Genomic DNA, 17,159 nt, shown 5'->3' on the forward strand with positions numbered 1-17,159 from the left:
CACTCTGTAAATACATCTACTTTTTGATAGATAATGACCTGTTGTGCAATATAATGGTCTGTTCCTATGAGTAGAAAAGAAAGCAGCTTTTTTTATAAAGCTCCCCCCTCCCCCGTTTTAAATTGTACCAAATCTCTCAACAAGGCTTTCAGTGATCAGTTCCACCAAAAAGATAGTGACGACCCCCACAATCCTGAAAGAACATGATATGAATTAACATTGATTGTTTTACCCACATCAATGATTGTTCAGTTTTCTAGAACTGTACTTCTTTACTAGTGTAACAACATATTATGATTTTTCCTGTTATTTTAAACACTTGTTATATATTTTTGATAATGTAAATATATCTTTTATTTCTTTCTATGTTTTCTTTTTCTGTTATTATTGTAAAAGCAATACAAATAAATAAAATAAATAAAAACATCCGACTATAACAAAGTATTTTACATCTCTTTGATAGACTGAAGGATATTGAAGAGTCCATCCAAAGAAACCGAAGAGCCAGTTTAGTCTAGGCACCAACTGGGAGACCATTAGTAAACTGCGTACTATATATATATGTGTGTGTATCTGTACACACACACACACACACACACACACGCAGGTCTTGGTGTGTTCGGGTCTTTTCCCATGTAGGATTGAGGTACTCTCAATCCTACAGGGGAAAACACCCGAACATGCCAAGACCTGCATACCAGTACCTGTGAAAATCTACAAAAACACATACACACATACATATATGTTGTGGCTCCAATTCCAGAGCCTGTGCTCTTAGAGGAAGAAGACTTGGAAGATGAGGAGGAGGAACAGGGGATGCCTTCCTCCCCAGGACCTTCCTCTCTGGCAATGCCTTCCTCCCTGATAATACCTCAGGTTTCATCAGACAATCGAGAGGAACAGCCTGAGATTAATCAGGGGAAAGAGGGCATATCGGAGCAGCCCCTGACAGGGGGTCAAGTGGATGAATGTTGGCTTGATCCTAGGCAGCGTCATAGGAAGAAATGTGAGCTGCAATGTAGGAGGCGTGGGAGGGTCAGAGAGTGAGCTGAGTCATTGAGACACACCCCACAAGGGATAAAAGTGGGTGTGTTTGCTCCGGAAACTTTGTACGGGACAAAGTTTTACTTCTCTTCCAGGTTTCGTTGTGACTGTTTTTTGTGGTCTGCTTTGGAATCTTTAGTGAGTAGTTTTTCTTGTTATCATTTCGGACTTGGCAGGCAGAGTGTGTTAGAATGCCAAGGACATTATCAGTATAAAAGATTAACTCTGTAAAGACCGAGTCAGCTTGCCTGCCTGTGTTTGTGTGAGTTTGGACTCTTTCATATTTTTGGAAAAAAGAAAGGTGAGACATAACACACACACACACACATACATACATACATATGAACACAATACAGAAGCCTGATGATAGCAGGTGAGATTCTGCCAAAACGTCACTACAACTTCAAAAGCACAACTATAATGACGTGGGAAAATACCCAAACAAAGCTGAATACCATATTCAAGACACGAGCCTTGGGGACTTACATGTATGGTATTCAGCTTTGTTCGGGTATTTTCCCACATCATTATAGTTGTAGCAACGTTTCAGCAGAATCTCATCTGCCATCATTAGGCTTCTGTATTTTGTTCGTCTGTGAGTCAGATTTTCACAGCCGTTTCTGTTTTAAATTTGGTGCTAGTTTACTGCTGTGCCAGAATGGTTTTTTCTTCATCCTGATTGGTTGGGAGTCTTGGTCTGTGTTTGCAATTATATACAAACTTAAATTATAATCTATGATTACCCTCATTATACTGTCTTGCGGGCAGGCAGAGGGCAAAAAAGATAAAGGCTGACCAATGTCAGAAATGCTTTTAAGGGTAAGAGTTTCAGAATCATGTGGATTAAGATGAATACACCATATACTCTATGGACTGTAATTAAAAATTAATTATTTCTGAACCCCAAACAAAGTGATTAGCAGTTATCAGCTACCATTTTGCAATCTGATCTCAGTCTACTTTTGAAAGAAGCCCGTATTTGTAACTATGGCATCCTTTCAATTATAGTTTTAGCAGGCATCTCTTCAGGAGTGCATGGGTTGGGGCAGCAAAATAACAGAATGGGAAGAGATCTTGGAGGTCTTCTAATCCATCCCCCTGCTCAATCAGGAAGCCCTGTCCCATTTCAGACAAATGGTGGTCCAATCTCTTCTTAAAAACCTCCAGTGATGAAGCACCTACAACTGCTGGAAGCAAGCCATTCCACTGATTAATTGTTCTCACAATCAGGAAATTCCTCCTTATTTCTAAGTTCTCTTTGAGCCCTCAATCCATCTCCGTGGAAGGTTCCCGTTTCCCCGGCTTCCCAACACTGCAGCCATACAAAGTTCACTATTTGTGATTGATAATTGGGCAGTATTTTTGAAGTGTGATTAGATGTAACAAAATATTTAGAATACCGCCAATATGGATATTTTTGGCACATGGAATTCATGTCATGATGCCATTGTGTTTCAGTTTTCCTGCAAGCTTTGAGTTTATTAGAAGAATTGCTGTGCCTCAACAATGATAAGTAATGCCAGTCTAAGATCTTTGCTGAAAGGTAGTAATTTAAATCTAGGCCTCATTTATATGGCTAAGATGGTGCAGTGGTTAGAGTGCCGTACCGCAGGCTACTTCTGCTGATTGTTGGCTGCCTGCAATTTGGCAGTTCAAATTCCCCAGACTCAAGGTTGACTCAGCCTTCCATCCTCCCAAGGTGGGTAAAATGAGGACCCAGATTGTTGGAGGCAATATGGTGACTCTGTAAACCACTCAGAGAGGGTTATAAAGCACTGTGCAATGCTATTGCTATATAAAGTAAAGACTGAGAATTGCAACGCAGGATGCAAGTACTGTCTATACAGACCAGACTTTTGCTCTTCAACAGATTATTGAGAAATGTATGAATGTAAGGAAGGAAGTTAATTATATGTCTGTTGAATGTTGAGAAAGTTTATAACAAAGTGAATGTGGAATGTTTTGCACAAATAAGAAGTTGCTCTGTAGTTGCTGAATATAATAATAATGGTACACTGTATGATGGATAAAAAGCAGGCACGAGAATAAAATACCTAATGAATAATAATAATAATAAAGTTATGTGATGCACAGATATTTTTGTATGCAGATGATGATGTCGTGTTGTTGATTGAGAATCCAAATAAGTTGCATGGAATGTTATGCATATACATTGCATCTGAAAATCAATATACGGTTTCAAAGACCAAGGATTGGCAGGGGAAGTGGAATGAATAATTGTAAGTAATGCATAAAAAGCAAAAAAGCCTACAGCAACTAAGTTAATTTGTACACCTTGATAATATGCATGAAATGTGGTAAAATAGATGAAGATATTTTAATATATGCAAATGTTAGTATGGGTGGCATGTGGTCTGTTGCAAAAAATGATTTTTTTTAAAAAAAGCAAAACTACCTGTTTATAAGAGCAGACTTCTGGAGTAGAGGTCTTTAGGAAGCATCAGAAAAGTCAAACTGATGGTGATAAATATGGAATTGAAGCTCCAAATCTTTTATACACATGTAGACATTGCTAACATGTACAAACCAATAAATAGGGTTTCAATTATGTGGCTGTGATTACTTTTTTGTCATCATTGTCTTCTGATGTTTCCTGTGATTATTATTGGCATTCTACTACTTTGTTATATGGTAGCAAGGGTTGCATTTGTTAAGAAAAATATAAAAGTAAATTGAACAGAATGAAAATGGAGTTCTTAAGAGGTGCATGTAGTACAATAAGAAGAAATAGGATCAAGAATGAAAGGGTGCCATTGAACCTGTACTAGTAAGTGATCAGTACATAAACACTGTTTAATCACACAGGCTGAATGAATGAGAATCAAATTGTAAAACAAATACATGAAAAAAGAACGAATGGTTGAAGAAGAGGAAGACTTACAAAAACGTGGTGGAACAGAACTGATGAAATCTTCAAAAAAAGAGATGAAACATTTCAAGAATTAAAGTTTGTTTCAGTGGAAAAATGATGTGCAAGTATAGAAAGATATGGAGTAGTTTAGTGAATAAGGTTGGGATAACCCATATTGAGCTATATTTTGATTCGTCATCTCATGGCTTTCATTTTTTTGTTATTTCTTATATATTTTTGTCATTTACTTATGCTAAAAAGGGATAATGTGGTATGTATGTGTCTATGTTGCAGGCTCATATGATCAATCTTACTTTATTCCTTCCAAATTCCTTGGGAGAAAAATTGAACTTTAATAAAGAAGCTTAAAATAATTCTCTTTACTCTTAAGTTTCTTTTCAGCATGAAAAAAATCCATTATATGACCTTCCTTCTGTAATTTGAAATGATTCAGTCTAGAAATAGGTATGTTAACATCTATTGTTCATGAAAACTAGATTCTAGCTTATCACATATAGGAAATGTTCTTTTCTTAATTAACCACAATAAATAATACAAAAATACCCTCCAAATCTGAAGTTTTGTTGTATAAAAGGGCAGTGAAAATTTGTTGCTTTTAACATTCACTTAGAAATATGATTTGAAATATGATTTTCAATTAAAATGTATTCTTGTTTTTGGAATTTAATTGCTACTGTGTTTGAACAACTGGAAACAAAGACTAGAAACTCATTTTCAAGGTTAATGAGTATCCCTATTCTGAATTTTCCAAAGTTGGCACTTATGACACAGATGCTAGAATAAATATTATTTCTTTCGATCTGAAAAAATATCTTCAAATTTTATTTTATTTCATATGCTCAGTGAGGCAGCCATATGCCCACTGAGGCAGACAAAGTAAGAAATTTTAAATACATATATGGAAGATGATTTGATGTTTTTAAGTTTTGTTTGTTTATGTTTGTTTTAAAAACCAATAAAAATTAAAAAAAAAGAAATTGAGTATGATCTTTAGATAATGTTCCTCTGGATTCAGGTTATGCACAATGATCTTCAGCAATTTACTGAGGATAGTATAAGTTCCATGTTGGCACTGCTATACATTATCTTGTACCAAGTCTGGGATTTCACTTTGCCATGGGTTGTCAGAAACAATAAAAGTGGCTGTGGGATTTAGGTCAAGAGGTTCCTTTATTGTTGACTACACTGTACACAAGAATCTTACCAGACTGCCTGTTTTCCCCTGGGAAAGCCCCATATAGACCTAAGTGTTTGACCTTCTATGCTTCCTCCTATCTATAGAGTCTAGACTGGCTTATCTCTTAACTAACCCCACCAGGGCTTCCTTCCTTTCAGCCACTGATTCCACCACATCATCTACTTATCATAATAAACTCATACAATTATAATTTATAGAGAAGATGCATTAAGAATCAAGCTCTAATTAGTATTAAGCTCCAGAATTTAAAATTCCAGATAAATGCTAATAATCATGATGGGAGAACAGATTTAAGCAGCAAGCCAGATGAGGTCAGATGGAAAAGAAATTGGAGCTCATATGCTTTTTCAAAGCAGTGACTTTCTCATTCTCCTCGACCTCTTAATCACAGACCAACCATTACGAAACTGACAAGCAATTTAGTACACTTAATCTTAAATGTTAAAGTCTTATTTCTAAACTACTTTGTGAAAAGGAGCTTCTTAAGTTAAAATTGGTTCAGCAAGTACATCCCAATGCGAGTCAGTTCTTGGAAAAAACAGCTCTATTTGCAAGACAACATATGCCAAATCAGGAGTGTTCACTGTATATGGGGAAAAAGAAGTCAAGATGGCAGCCCCAATTGTGCAATTGAAATTCTGTCCACTTTTAAGTCTCATTATAGAAAATCTGCTGATGTCTTCAAGATGGGGGTATTTATACTCATCTGCTGAGTATACAAGTTAGAAATCATTAGATGCTGAAGCTTTTGTGAAGATATCTTGGAGAGCCAATGCTATTAACTAACCACGCTAACACTGTGAGTCACATTTCCAGGAATGAGGACAAAGAGGAAATATGGAATGACCTTGAGAAATGGTTGGCACTTAATCTGCTGACCTTCAGTAAGGTTGTCAAGACCTGGCTTTTTCCTAAGGCCTTTGGGTTGTGACCACCATTTACATAATGGTGTTGTTTCTTTTTATCTCAATTATATTGTTTTATTATTTCATGATTGCTTATTGGTTTCTGAATTGTGTTTTTGTATTAATTTTTCCAAGATTTTGTTGCATTTTCTATAAGCCTGCCAGAGTCACCTTGACTGAGTTGTGTGACTGGTCAAATCTTTTAAATAAGTAAACCATCCATTAAATAAACAAAATCCTCTGCACACATAAAAATAGGCAGAGCTTTGTTGGCACCATTACAGGTACCGTCTTGATTTCTTTTCCTTTTATCATACCTGGTGTTGAATATTCAGCAGGGATTGTATTCTGACATCAGAATCCACTGATTGGAGCAATTTCCCTGGCGGAAAATTGAAGCGCTGTCAGTGGCTGAAATGCCAGACAACTCCTTGCTTAAAAGCGGGAAGCTGGTGGCGGCTTGGCTGCTTCTATCGGGATCTTCAATAAAGAGTTACTTTACTGTTCCTGAGTGCCCCGTCTCTTCAATTGACCCTGATTCAATGCCTACCTTGTGAACATCCCAGCAGCAAACAAATGAAATGGAGAATGGTCTTGTTCTTCAACAGCAGCTGCCAAATACTAGCCACCTGGCCACCTGCTATCTAATCTAACCTGAGAGATGGCAGAGAAATGGGAATTCATCAGAGAACAGATATTGCTTCTTTGTGTGCATCAATGTTTTATTTAGCCCCACAAAAGATATGCTTTTGTTTTGGGAAGTGTTTGATTTCTTAAGGGAGGCAGCAAAGAAGAAAAATATTGATTTGTGGCCTTTTATTTTAAAAGTCATTCCTTAATCTGGGAAGGAGAGGAGGAAATAAACATATAGTGATGACAAATCTCATTGCTATGACAACTGTACATTTTTAGTGACAGTGGAGTCTTCTTCCAGAAAGAGCTAAATTGCCTGGGAAGTGAAGGTAAAGAAGGCAAGAAGCAGATGGTGGAATTTACTTAAGGAAAATTGTAATTGGAAAAAAAATTGGAATTTGCAAATAGAGGGAGATAAGGGAAGAAATATACTTGAGTAAACAAAATAGGTGTGCCTACTATTGTATAGGCACTCATGTCATTTTATTGATGATTTATAATCTACCTTATTTTATAAATCCAGAATTGGGGACTATAATATCTGGGACTGTACAAATTACTTTTTTCCTTTATTTTTCTACTAGATGCACACAATATAATCAAAGAAAGATGCAGGTTTTTGAACCACAGGGAAAGCTTTGGCATAATATTTGTTAGAGGTATTTTGCTGTCCATGAGACTTCTCAGTCCCATTTTCACTCTGAAACCTCATCTCAGTGGGACAAAAGTCCAAAAAAATTACAGCTATATCCTTTCTAGAAATGTCAGTGCATCGTTGCATATCCTACTGCAGCTCTCAAAAAGGTTAGGGACCTAAGTTGCAGATTGCAGCTTTTCAAAAATTGCCTATGCAAAGAGAACAATGCAGTAATAACTTGGGGGGAGGGATTAGGTGGCCTTTTCCCATATGATCAGAATAATCTTGAGAGAAATTTTCTATAATATCTGATTCACTCAAGGAACCCCCCAAAAATTCCAAACCCTGAGAGTATTTCCACTTGATGCTCCATTTCCTATTGAAAGGAGAATATTTGTTTGTTTCACAGAATTTATAACTGATTACATTTCTGTTGGACTTCTATTGCTTTTATGAATGTTCTTTGGGTTAGCTGCATTTCCAATACATTATCAAATGCAACAGTTTTTACTTTTGAACTGTAACTTTTACTTATGAACTAATTCCTAAATGGGGAGAGAAGACAGACAGACAGACAGACAGACATAAAGCTCCTCCATCCAAGGATGTTGTGCCCCTCTGAATCAGCTCTAGGGCCTTGTGTTCTCACACATTTAGAACCTTGAATCAGTTCTGCAGTGGTTCAGCAAAATCAGAGCTAAAATGAGTATCAGTTATTGTTTTGAAAAGCTGATTTTCATTGGTGGGAAATTCACCTCAACCTGGCTAAACGGTATCTGGCTGAACAGCAGTAACTGTGAGAGGGATCTAGGTGTCTTACTGGACAGCCACTTATATAAGCCAGCAGTGTGCTGCAGTTGCCAAAAAAGCCAATGCAGTCCTAGGCTGCATCAAATTTTAGTACCACTTTATACTGCATTGGTAAGGCCACATTTGGAATACTGTTGTAGCAGATGACCATGCTGAGCCAGAGAAAGGGGTTTTGAGTTCCTTCATGCCCACAAGAGATCTAAGTCCAGCCCACTTTGAAATCTGTTGAGCCTTATCTACCACCAATTTCCCTTAAATGGAAATGGCGGTAGATAATTCCCTTAAAGGGATTCCCTTAATCCCTTCAGATTCTTGTAGGGAGTATTAGCATGCAATGAACCTGTATTAATTTGAACTGCCTTGGCTCTTGATTTCCCGTGCTTGACAACTGTGTCCAGTTTTGGTCACCACAATACAAAAAAGATGCATGAAATTCTACAAAGAGTGTAGAGTCACAGAAAAGAGGGGGTTGACCTATTCTTCAAGCACCTGAAAGCAGGACAAGAAGTAACAGATGGAAGTTTATCAAAGAGAGATCCAACCTACAATTAAGGAGAAATTTCCTGACAGAAAGAAGAATTAAACAGTGGAATGGCCAGAAATTTTTATCCAAAATGGTATAGGATCTCCTACTCAAACAGGGCATTGCACTAGAACAGCGGTCGCCAACCGGTGGAAAAGTTTTGGTGGGCCACAGAGGAAATAGCCCCCCCAAAGCAATTAGTCCGGGTTGTGTAGTTCTCGCAGGGACACCTTTCCTTGCCTGTCTCCAGGTGAGGCTGGAAGAGCCCCTCCCAGCTTTTCCTCGGCTGCAGATCTGAGCTCTCTCAATCCTCTACCTGGGATCTGAAAGGAGCTCCCACTTTCTCCCCCTCCCCTCCCCCCAATTAATCACCGAGGGCGGCAGTCCTTCTGTAGACAGATGCCTGCTGAGAAGCCCCTGGAGTGGCGGCCAAGGGGCGCTGACCCCCAAGGAGAGCAAAGCCCCCTTTCTGCTTCTGCTTCTCCCAGCGGCAGTTGCTCCAAGGCCCCTCACCTCCACTCTTCTGCCTCTTTGGAAGGTGCAGGGGGGGAGGACGCTTCCAGCCTGGAACATTTTATTTTGTTATCATTAAGCATTTACATCTTTGTTATAATTAAGTGTGTGTGTGTGTATATATAATAATATAATATAATATAATATAATATAATATAATATAATATAATATAATATAATATAATATAATAATGTATATATAATATTAAATTTATATTTAATATAATTTTTGTATTAAATATATTAGCTTTTTAAAAAATGTATTAGTGGTCCTATGAGTTTGGTCTTCCCTGAGGTCCAAAAGGTTGGCGACCCCTGCACTAGAAGACCTCCAAAGTTCCTTCCAACTCTGTTATTCTGTATTCTGCCTCCTACTGGCACCTATCAGTAATTTTTAGGTACTTTGCTAAATCGGTAGCACACATTTCACTCTTCTGCTACACTTTGTTCTATCAAACTTCTTCAAAAACTGGATTCAATGCTTCCTTCCACATAATACAGGAGAAGGCAGGAGTTCAACAGAAGTTTGGATAAAACAAATGTTGGGTGTGGGGGGGGGGGGCAATTTACAAAGTGGTTTTTAGTTTGTTAAACTCAACCTGCGAGTTTAATTTAACTGCTAAATAATTTATATGAATTATGCCTTTTGATAAAAACTTTGCTAAACTTAATATATTCCAGAAGTTTTAGTGCTAGGTAAAATTAAGACACCCCCCGCAATGAATTAATGTTGGAATTAAGAACCAGACAGAGGAGGGAGAGAGAAGGAAATGAAATCTGTAGTGTGGCAAAATAGACGATTGCTAGTTCACCAGAAAAGTGCATTGAACAAGCAGCATTTCTATATTCTTTGTTTCCTTATAGTCTTTTTTTATTTTGCAATGAATAGACTATACACTTTTATATTCCAACTGGCATAAGAAACATGTTGTGTTCTGGAATATGGATCAAGTATTGGTGTGCCCATACCTATACATTTGCTTTGGCAACAGTTGAAGATACTGGACTTGATTCTGAACATTTTAAATAATATAAAAATTTTACCTTGAGTGTTACACTGAGAGTATTGCAAATGAGTTGTCCTTTGAGTAACTTCCTCAGTAAATCTGTTGTGCTATAAACTATGTTTTGAAGGGCAGCATTCTATATTGTTACAATAATAATAATATTCCCTAAGAAAATCAGCAAATACCATATTTTTGGAGTATAAGATACACTCCCCCTCCCCCCCCAAAAAGTGGTGCAAATGTCTGTGCGCCTTATACAGTGAATACAAATCCATTTTTGGCCTCTCAAAGCCTCCGTGCATTCCATTTTTGCTCTCCCCAGCATCTAGGAGCACTCTGCAGGCCAAAAACGGGCCTGTTTTTGGTCTCCAGAGGCCTCCACAGGTCCCATTTTTGCCTTCCCCTGCCACTTCTAATTGCCTTTTCTCTCAGCTTGCATTTGAGCTATAGATTCTTTACAAAATATTTTTTTCCAAATACATATGAATTTTATGAAATTCTTTTAGATTTGAATGATCAGTGGAAATGGAATTTCTGTTTTGGAGTTATGGGTGTTCTGTGGTGAAAGGATGACATGATACCCCTTTATACCCATATTTATAACTGAGGAATTTTCTATTGCTTAATCTGATGGAAATATTCATTGACATAATAAATGACAGAATTCAACGTTAGATCTGGCACATTTTTCAAAGTGAGAAGAAGTTTCTCATTTGCACAAGATAATTAATTAGATTGTATGACATTTAAATTTGGCCAGCAGTAAGCATTCTGGCTGAATTAAACAATGACAACAATAAAAACTTGTAGATGGCAATAAATGATTTACACTGATCTAATGCAAGCCAAGTGACAATTCTGTGCTGACTTAATGGAATGAATACAAACAAAGAAATGGTATTGCTATTCTTCACTATAGAAAATACAATTTTACAGACATGTTTACTACTTATTAAGCTTGAACCCATTGCCAGTTGTAAACTCCAGATAAAAATGATAATTGATTATTTACCGAGAAAAAGAATTGGCAGGGCAAATGTTTATTGTATAATGACACCATCCTGTAAAATTTTGGCTACATGTATAAACCATGACAGTGCAACTAGATAATTAACTTGCAAATCCCTATATGCCCTTCACTCAGCTTGCAGAGAGACAGAGGGAGTGACTACTGCAGCTTTAATACAGCAACTTTGCTGTTAAAGCACTTAAATGTCACCTTGTCCCTGAGGTGTGCTTAGATGGGACATCAGAAAGTAAAGACAAAATCACAATGCTTTTGCTTTTAATAAAAAAGTTGCCCTTAATGCCCAAACTCCATAAAATGAAGCAGCACTGAACTGATCATGAAAACTCTGTTCTGTTTCTATGTTTTGTACAAGATACTTGTCAGATTTGCTGATTACACAGAATTACATTGGGTGGCTATTAATATGTTCTGAGAGACAAAAAATCAAAATCAAAATTATTTTGATATATTAGGAAAGTGGGCTCAAAAGAATGCAAGTTTATGGAGACAAATACAGAGTTTTTCACTTAGGAGAAGAAATCAAATGCATGAGGGGATAATTGATATATAAAGGCATATGTAAAACAGAATCTGTAATTGATCACAAGCTTGAATGTAAGTCAGCAATGTGAATGGATGTGAAAAAAGACAAACACAAATTTAAGATGCATTAATAGACATTTAGTTTTTTAATCAGAACAAGTAACTGTACTCTCCATTGCCTCACACACTATCTTTTGGCATAACACAATAGTGCCACTTCAATCATCTTCAATAGACATTAACACCCTGCCTACACTGTCAGGCTTCAATACAGTGATATTATGGGGAAAACTTTAGTCAGTGCTTTTTGCTGAAGCAAATGGTTATTGGGAAGATGGATTGAACCACCAGGTCATTCTATGGTTTGCCATGTAGAGTCAGATTATACAGAAGAATAAAATGGAAAAGCAACAATCACTCCCCAAAAGTACCTTTCACTTGTCCTCAAAAGTTTATAAAATGGTGAGGATACTGCTTGAGACGAAGAACAAATGTGAAGGAGCAAGAAGGATCTGCCCAACCACACTCTAACAGAAGATTTAGAAAATTTTCCTCAAACCTGCATTTTTGCAATGTCATCTGAACATGTTTGGAATCTTAAGATATTCTTTAAGATGGCAATATACAACTATTTTTTCTTTGGAATTCTAACTATATGATTATTGCCTTTTATTGTTTCTATTACATTTCTTAAATGATTTTTTTATCTATTTAAGGATTACTTTTTCCCAGAATTGCACAATTTCACATCACCCTCTTATGTTTTCAAGTTGTTTACAAAATGCTGGTAAGTATTTGGGACTTCTAAGCATCTTTCTTTCTGTTCCGCCCTGCCCCTTTAAACTTATGCTAAAAAGGGAAGCCTTGTACAATGGGCTAAGAACCATCCATTTGGTCAGATGCAGCATCACAAGATTCAGCCTAGACAACAGCCTTTGTAAATCCTTGGATAAAGCTATTCATTAGTGATACTTAAATTAGCTTCCTGGCAGCTTGTAACACAAACAGAATGGGCTCATTTATTACCTGTTCATTGTTTCAGAGTGCAAGACACACTCTGGTAGCTTCAGGAAAGTATTTTAGCTGAATATTGTGGGGGGGGATTCATAATGGTAAAATGGTTTGATAGTGATACTAATCAATTAGGAAAATTGTAGACATTATTTCTGTAAAAGTATTAAAATAGAAACTGAATACCTACTCACTAGGAATCAATTTCATGTACAAAGCAGGGGATTCTAGTAAGTACCCATATTATGCCCAAAGGAGACTTATATAATATATGGGATTCTAAAGCTATAAGATGTTTCCAAGTGTTCTTTACTTAGAGAAGCAGAGCAATGCAACTTCTCACAGCCAACTTTCACTGGAGTTCACCAACCTTTAATGTCTCTCCTTCCCAAGCAATGTAAGGAAGGCCATTAACTTTCCCAACAGATGAGTATGAAACTGGCTGAAAGGCTAGGGTGTGCTGATGAACTTTTTCATTTGTATCAAGTTTCCTTAGCAGTCGTTTTGATCCTTCACTGTAGGGGGACATGCTTTCAATTCACTTTTTAATTTTAAACATGACAGAATTGAATCATTCTTACAGTTATGTTCAAATTATGTTTAGAAACAGTGCTCAATTCTTTATTAGTCTATTAGTGTATTTTTTGTACAGGTTAAAGAAAAGAAAACCTACCCAGCCATAACAATGAAGAAATCCAGGCGGTTCCAGGTATCTCCAAGGTAGCATTTCTTGCCAAATATCCCCAGGGCCACCATCTTCAGCACCATTTCCATAGCAAAGAAGATAAAAATGAAGTCATCAAACACCTAAAATGTCCATAAGGAAAAAGATGCAGATTTAAATTAATTTTAACCATTATTTTGAATAGGCATATGAAATGCATAAACAGGATTTTCTATGTAGTCTTAATACATTGTTTAAGATAATGTTTGAAGATCCTTTTGCAGGCACTGCCACCCACAAAGACGTTGCAGCTGGCTTACAGAGCAAGGAACTTATTCTTGTATGCCTACCAATCCTTCCCCTGAACACTGTTTCTAGAAATGTCTACCTCGTCCCTTAACAAATAATAGACTAGGCTGAGATCTTTGGGGTTTTTTTAGCTGTCTGACATAATTTTTATACATTTTTGTTTGTTTTAAATCTATTGTTTATTGATTGCTTTTCATTTTATGTTTGTAATGCAGTCCAACAACGTTTATTATTTAGAACATATTAAACAGTCTACAGGAAGCCCTTGTATAACGTCTACTTTTTCAGTGATTGTTTGAAGAAAAAAAAATTCTTTGGTGGAAAAACAAATCTGGTCAACTTCAAAAACCGTTACAAAAATTTATGCCACCAGATAAAGACTGAATGCACCAATTATCACATCAAACAAGAGGAAAACCTTCTACACACTAATTCCACCTGCACTTTCTACAATTTTATAAACAACAAATTAAAGGATTCAAGGTCCATCCCACCCCTGAAAGGACCTAATGGTAAAGACCGCAACGATGACACCATTAAAACCAACCTCTTTAACACATTCTTTGGCTCAGTATTTGTGAACAGCAATGGATCATGCCCAGTATTTCCTAGTCGAATCACAGACAACTACAATGATCTCATACATATCAATTTTACAGAAGACAATGTTGAAAAAGCACTATGCAATCTAAAACCATCTCTATCTATTGGACCGGACAGAATATGTGCCTACTTCTTAAAAAAGCTATCCACTGACATATCCATTGCGAACTTCTAAGCATAATCTTTGAAAAATCTTACAGGACCAGCTCCTTGCCTAACCTATGGTCACAAGCCACGGTCATCCCCATCTTCAAAAAGGGAGACCCCCGCCTAGTTGAAAATTACAGACCAATCTCTTTATGCTGCATCACCTGTAAAGTCATTGAATCAATTATTAACCAATCCATTATCCTCCACTTAGAGACAAACAACCTACTCTCTAATAAACAATTTGGTTTCAGGAAAAACTATCCTGTAATCTGCAACTCTTACACTGCAAAAACATGTGGACTACACAACTCAATCAGGGCAAAGCAATAGATGCAATCTACATAGACTTCTGTAAAGTCTTTGATTCAGTGGTACACGGCAAACTACTCCTAAAACTAAAATCTTATGGTATCTCTGGACAACTGCATAACTGGATAGAAGCATTCCTGTCGAACAGACAACAAATGGTCAAAATTGGGAGCATCCTATCAAATTCTGTACCTGTCAACAGTGGTGTCCCCCAAGGCAGTGTTCTAGGACCAATTCTCTTCATACTCTACATAAATGACCTCTGTGATCATATTAAGGGCAACTGCATTCTCTTCGCTGATGATGTAAAGCTATTCAACACCACCGACAATACTGCTACCCTTCAAAAAGACCTCAACTATGTATCAGAATGGTCAAACAAATGACAACTTCAAATCTCAACAAGTAAATGCTCTGTCTTACATTTGGCAAAAAAGAAATCAGAAAACAAAATACAAGCTCAAAGTCAAGACCTTGTTGATGATCCAAACTCTGTCAAGGACCTTGGAGTACTTATCTCTAATGATCTAAGTGCTAGAGTCCACTGTAACTACATAGCCAAAAAGGCATTAAGAGTTGTTAACCTAATTGTACGTAGCTTTTTCTCTGGTAATATCACACTACTAACCAGAGCATACAAAACATTTGCTAGAACAATACTTGAATACAGCTCATCAGTCTGGAACCTGCATTACATTAATAATACAATTGAGAAAGTCCAGAAATATTTCACAAGAAGGGTTCTCCACTCCTCTACTCATTGCAGAATACCTTATGCCACCAGACATGAAATTCTAGATCTAGAAAACCTGGAACTAAGCCGCCTTCGGTCCGATCTAAGTATAGCATATGAAATTATATATTGCAATGTCCTACCTATCAATGAATACTTCATCTTCAACTATAACAATACAAGAGCACGCAATAGATACAAACTCAAGGTAAACCACACCAAACTTGATTGCAAGAAATACAACTTCAGCAACAGAGTGGTCAATGTCTGGAATACTCTATCTGACTCTGTAGTTTCTTCCCCAAACCCCCAAAACTTTAACTTTAGACTGTCTACTATTGACCTCATCCCTTTCCTAAGAGGTGGGGGCCATGCATGCCTACCGTCCCTGTCCTATTGTTTCAGCACTTTCATGGGCTGTAGAGATCACGCCTCTCAGGCTGGCCCTGGTAGCCTAGGAAACATCCTTGAAGAAGGTATGCATGGAATGTGCTTCTGGTTGTAGCTGCCATACTACTCTGCAGGGGTGGGTTTCTACCAGTTCTGTCCAGCTCTGTAGAACCGGTAGCTCTGAAGAGCAGCAGACATAGAACCAGTTCTATGTCTGCGGATGTTTTTGCCCACCCGCCCACCGGGGCTCTTACCTGACCTTTATTTCCTGATTTTTTCAACTTCAGCTGCCATGTGAGGCACAGCTGCAGTTTAAAAAGCAGGAAAAAAGGGCTTTTTGAAAGGCTGCTTCTCTGCACGCAACATGCTGATGATGATTTACAGGCATGCGCTGGCAGCGTGCAGGGAAGCACATCATAAATCATACACATACATATATACATACATACATATACATATACATATACATATACATATACATATACATATACATATACATATACATATACATATACATATACATATACATATATATATATATATATATATATATATATATATATATATATATATATATATCAACAGGATCCACAAGAAGCTCTAATAACAAACTGGCTGAAATATTCACTTTGGAAAAAGTGAAAAGGAGTGAATACTTTTTCAATAATATAGTTTAATCTTATGTAGAGAAAACCCAAAAGCAGATGTATGAATAGCTAGAATAGCAAGTTTGACATTTTGACAGATTATTTTTAAAATGCTGGCTTGTTATAGGCCTTGTTTCTACATGATTTTGCTGATGACTTTAGTTCACATAACATAGTTATGGAATATATGTCAAGATATCAACCAGAAGGTCATATATTGCCGTTATAGAAAGGGAGCTACTTACTTGCAAAATTTTACATCTGTTGGAGAGGCAATCCATATCATCACAGGGTTGATACATTCCAAGTGTGACACAGTTCAGTAGGATCACCATCATGCTGACACATTCAAACCAGGTGAAAGGAAGAAATAAAGTCAAGGGAAAAAAATCTAATTTACAAACAATATAATTAACCCTCAGATATACTAGAGTAGAAATTTTTGTTTTTAAAAAACTGTCAGAGTATATTGTAGTAAGCAATACAACTATAGCAACACCATGCATAAACAGTAGATAATTGAGATAATACAACTGCAGGTGAGAAAATCACATGAAAGCATATTCCTTGATAGAATGAAAAAAAGCATGTACAAAATATATTCTTATAGATAAAAGAAATAATTCCA

At 36.8% G+C, this 17,159-nt stretch overlaps 1 protein-coding gene across 2 annotated transcripts in view; it reads right to left on the reverse strand.

The window, feature by feature from the left end:
• CACNA1I (calcium voltage-gated channel subunit alpha1 I) overlaps positions 1 to 16,883 on the reverse strand; it is a 181,484-nt gene extending 164,601 nt beyond the window's left edge. For both annotated transcript variants that reach the window (XM_087934780.1, XM_087934779.1), the window contains exons 1-2: positions 16,777 to 16,883; positions 13,400 to 13,533 (exon numbers count right to left, since the gene is read on the reverse strand). In XM_087934780.1, the coding sequence (XP_087790906.1) occupies positions 13,400 to 13,533; positions 16,777 to 16,869 (227 nt within the window). In that variant the 5' untranslated portion in view covers positions 16,870 to 16,883. The remainder of the gene's footprint in view (positions 1 to 13,399; positions 13,534 to 16,776) is intronic.
• Positions 16,884 to 17,159: the final 276 nt, after the last annotated feature.

The sequence above is a fragment of the Pseudonaja textilis genome, chromosome 5 (genome assembly GCF_049901715.1).
Source record: "Pseudonaja textilis isolate UNSWEBS1 chromosome 5, rPseTex1.2, whole genome shotgun sequence".
Taxonomy (NCBI): Eukaryota; Metazoa; Chordata; class Lepidosauria; order Squamata; family Elapidae; genus Pseudonaja; species Pseudonaja textilis.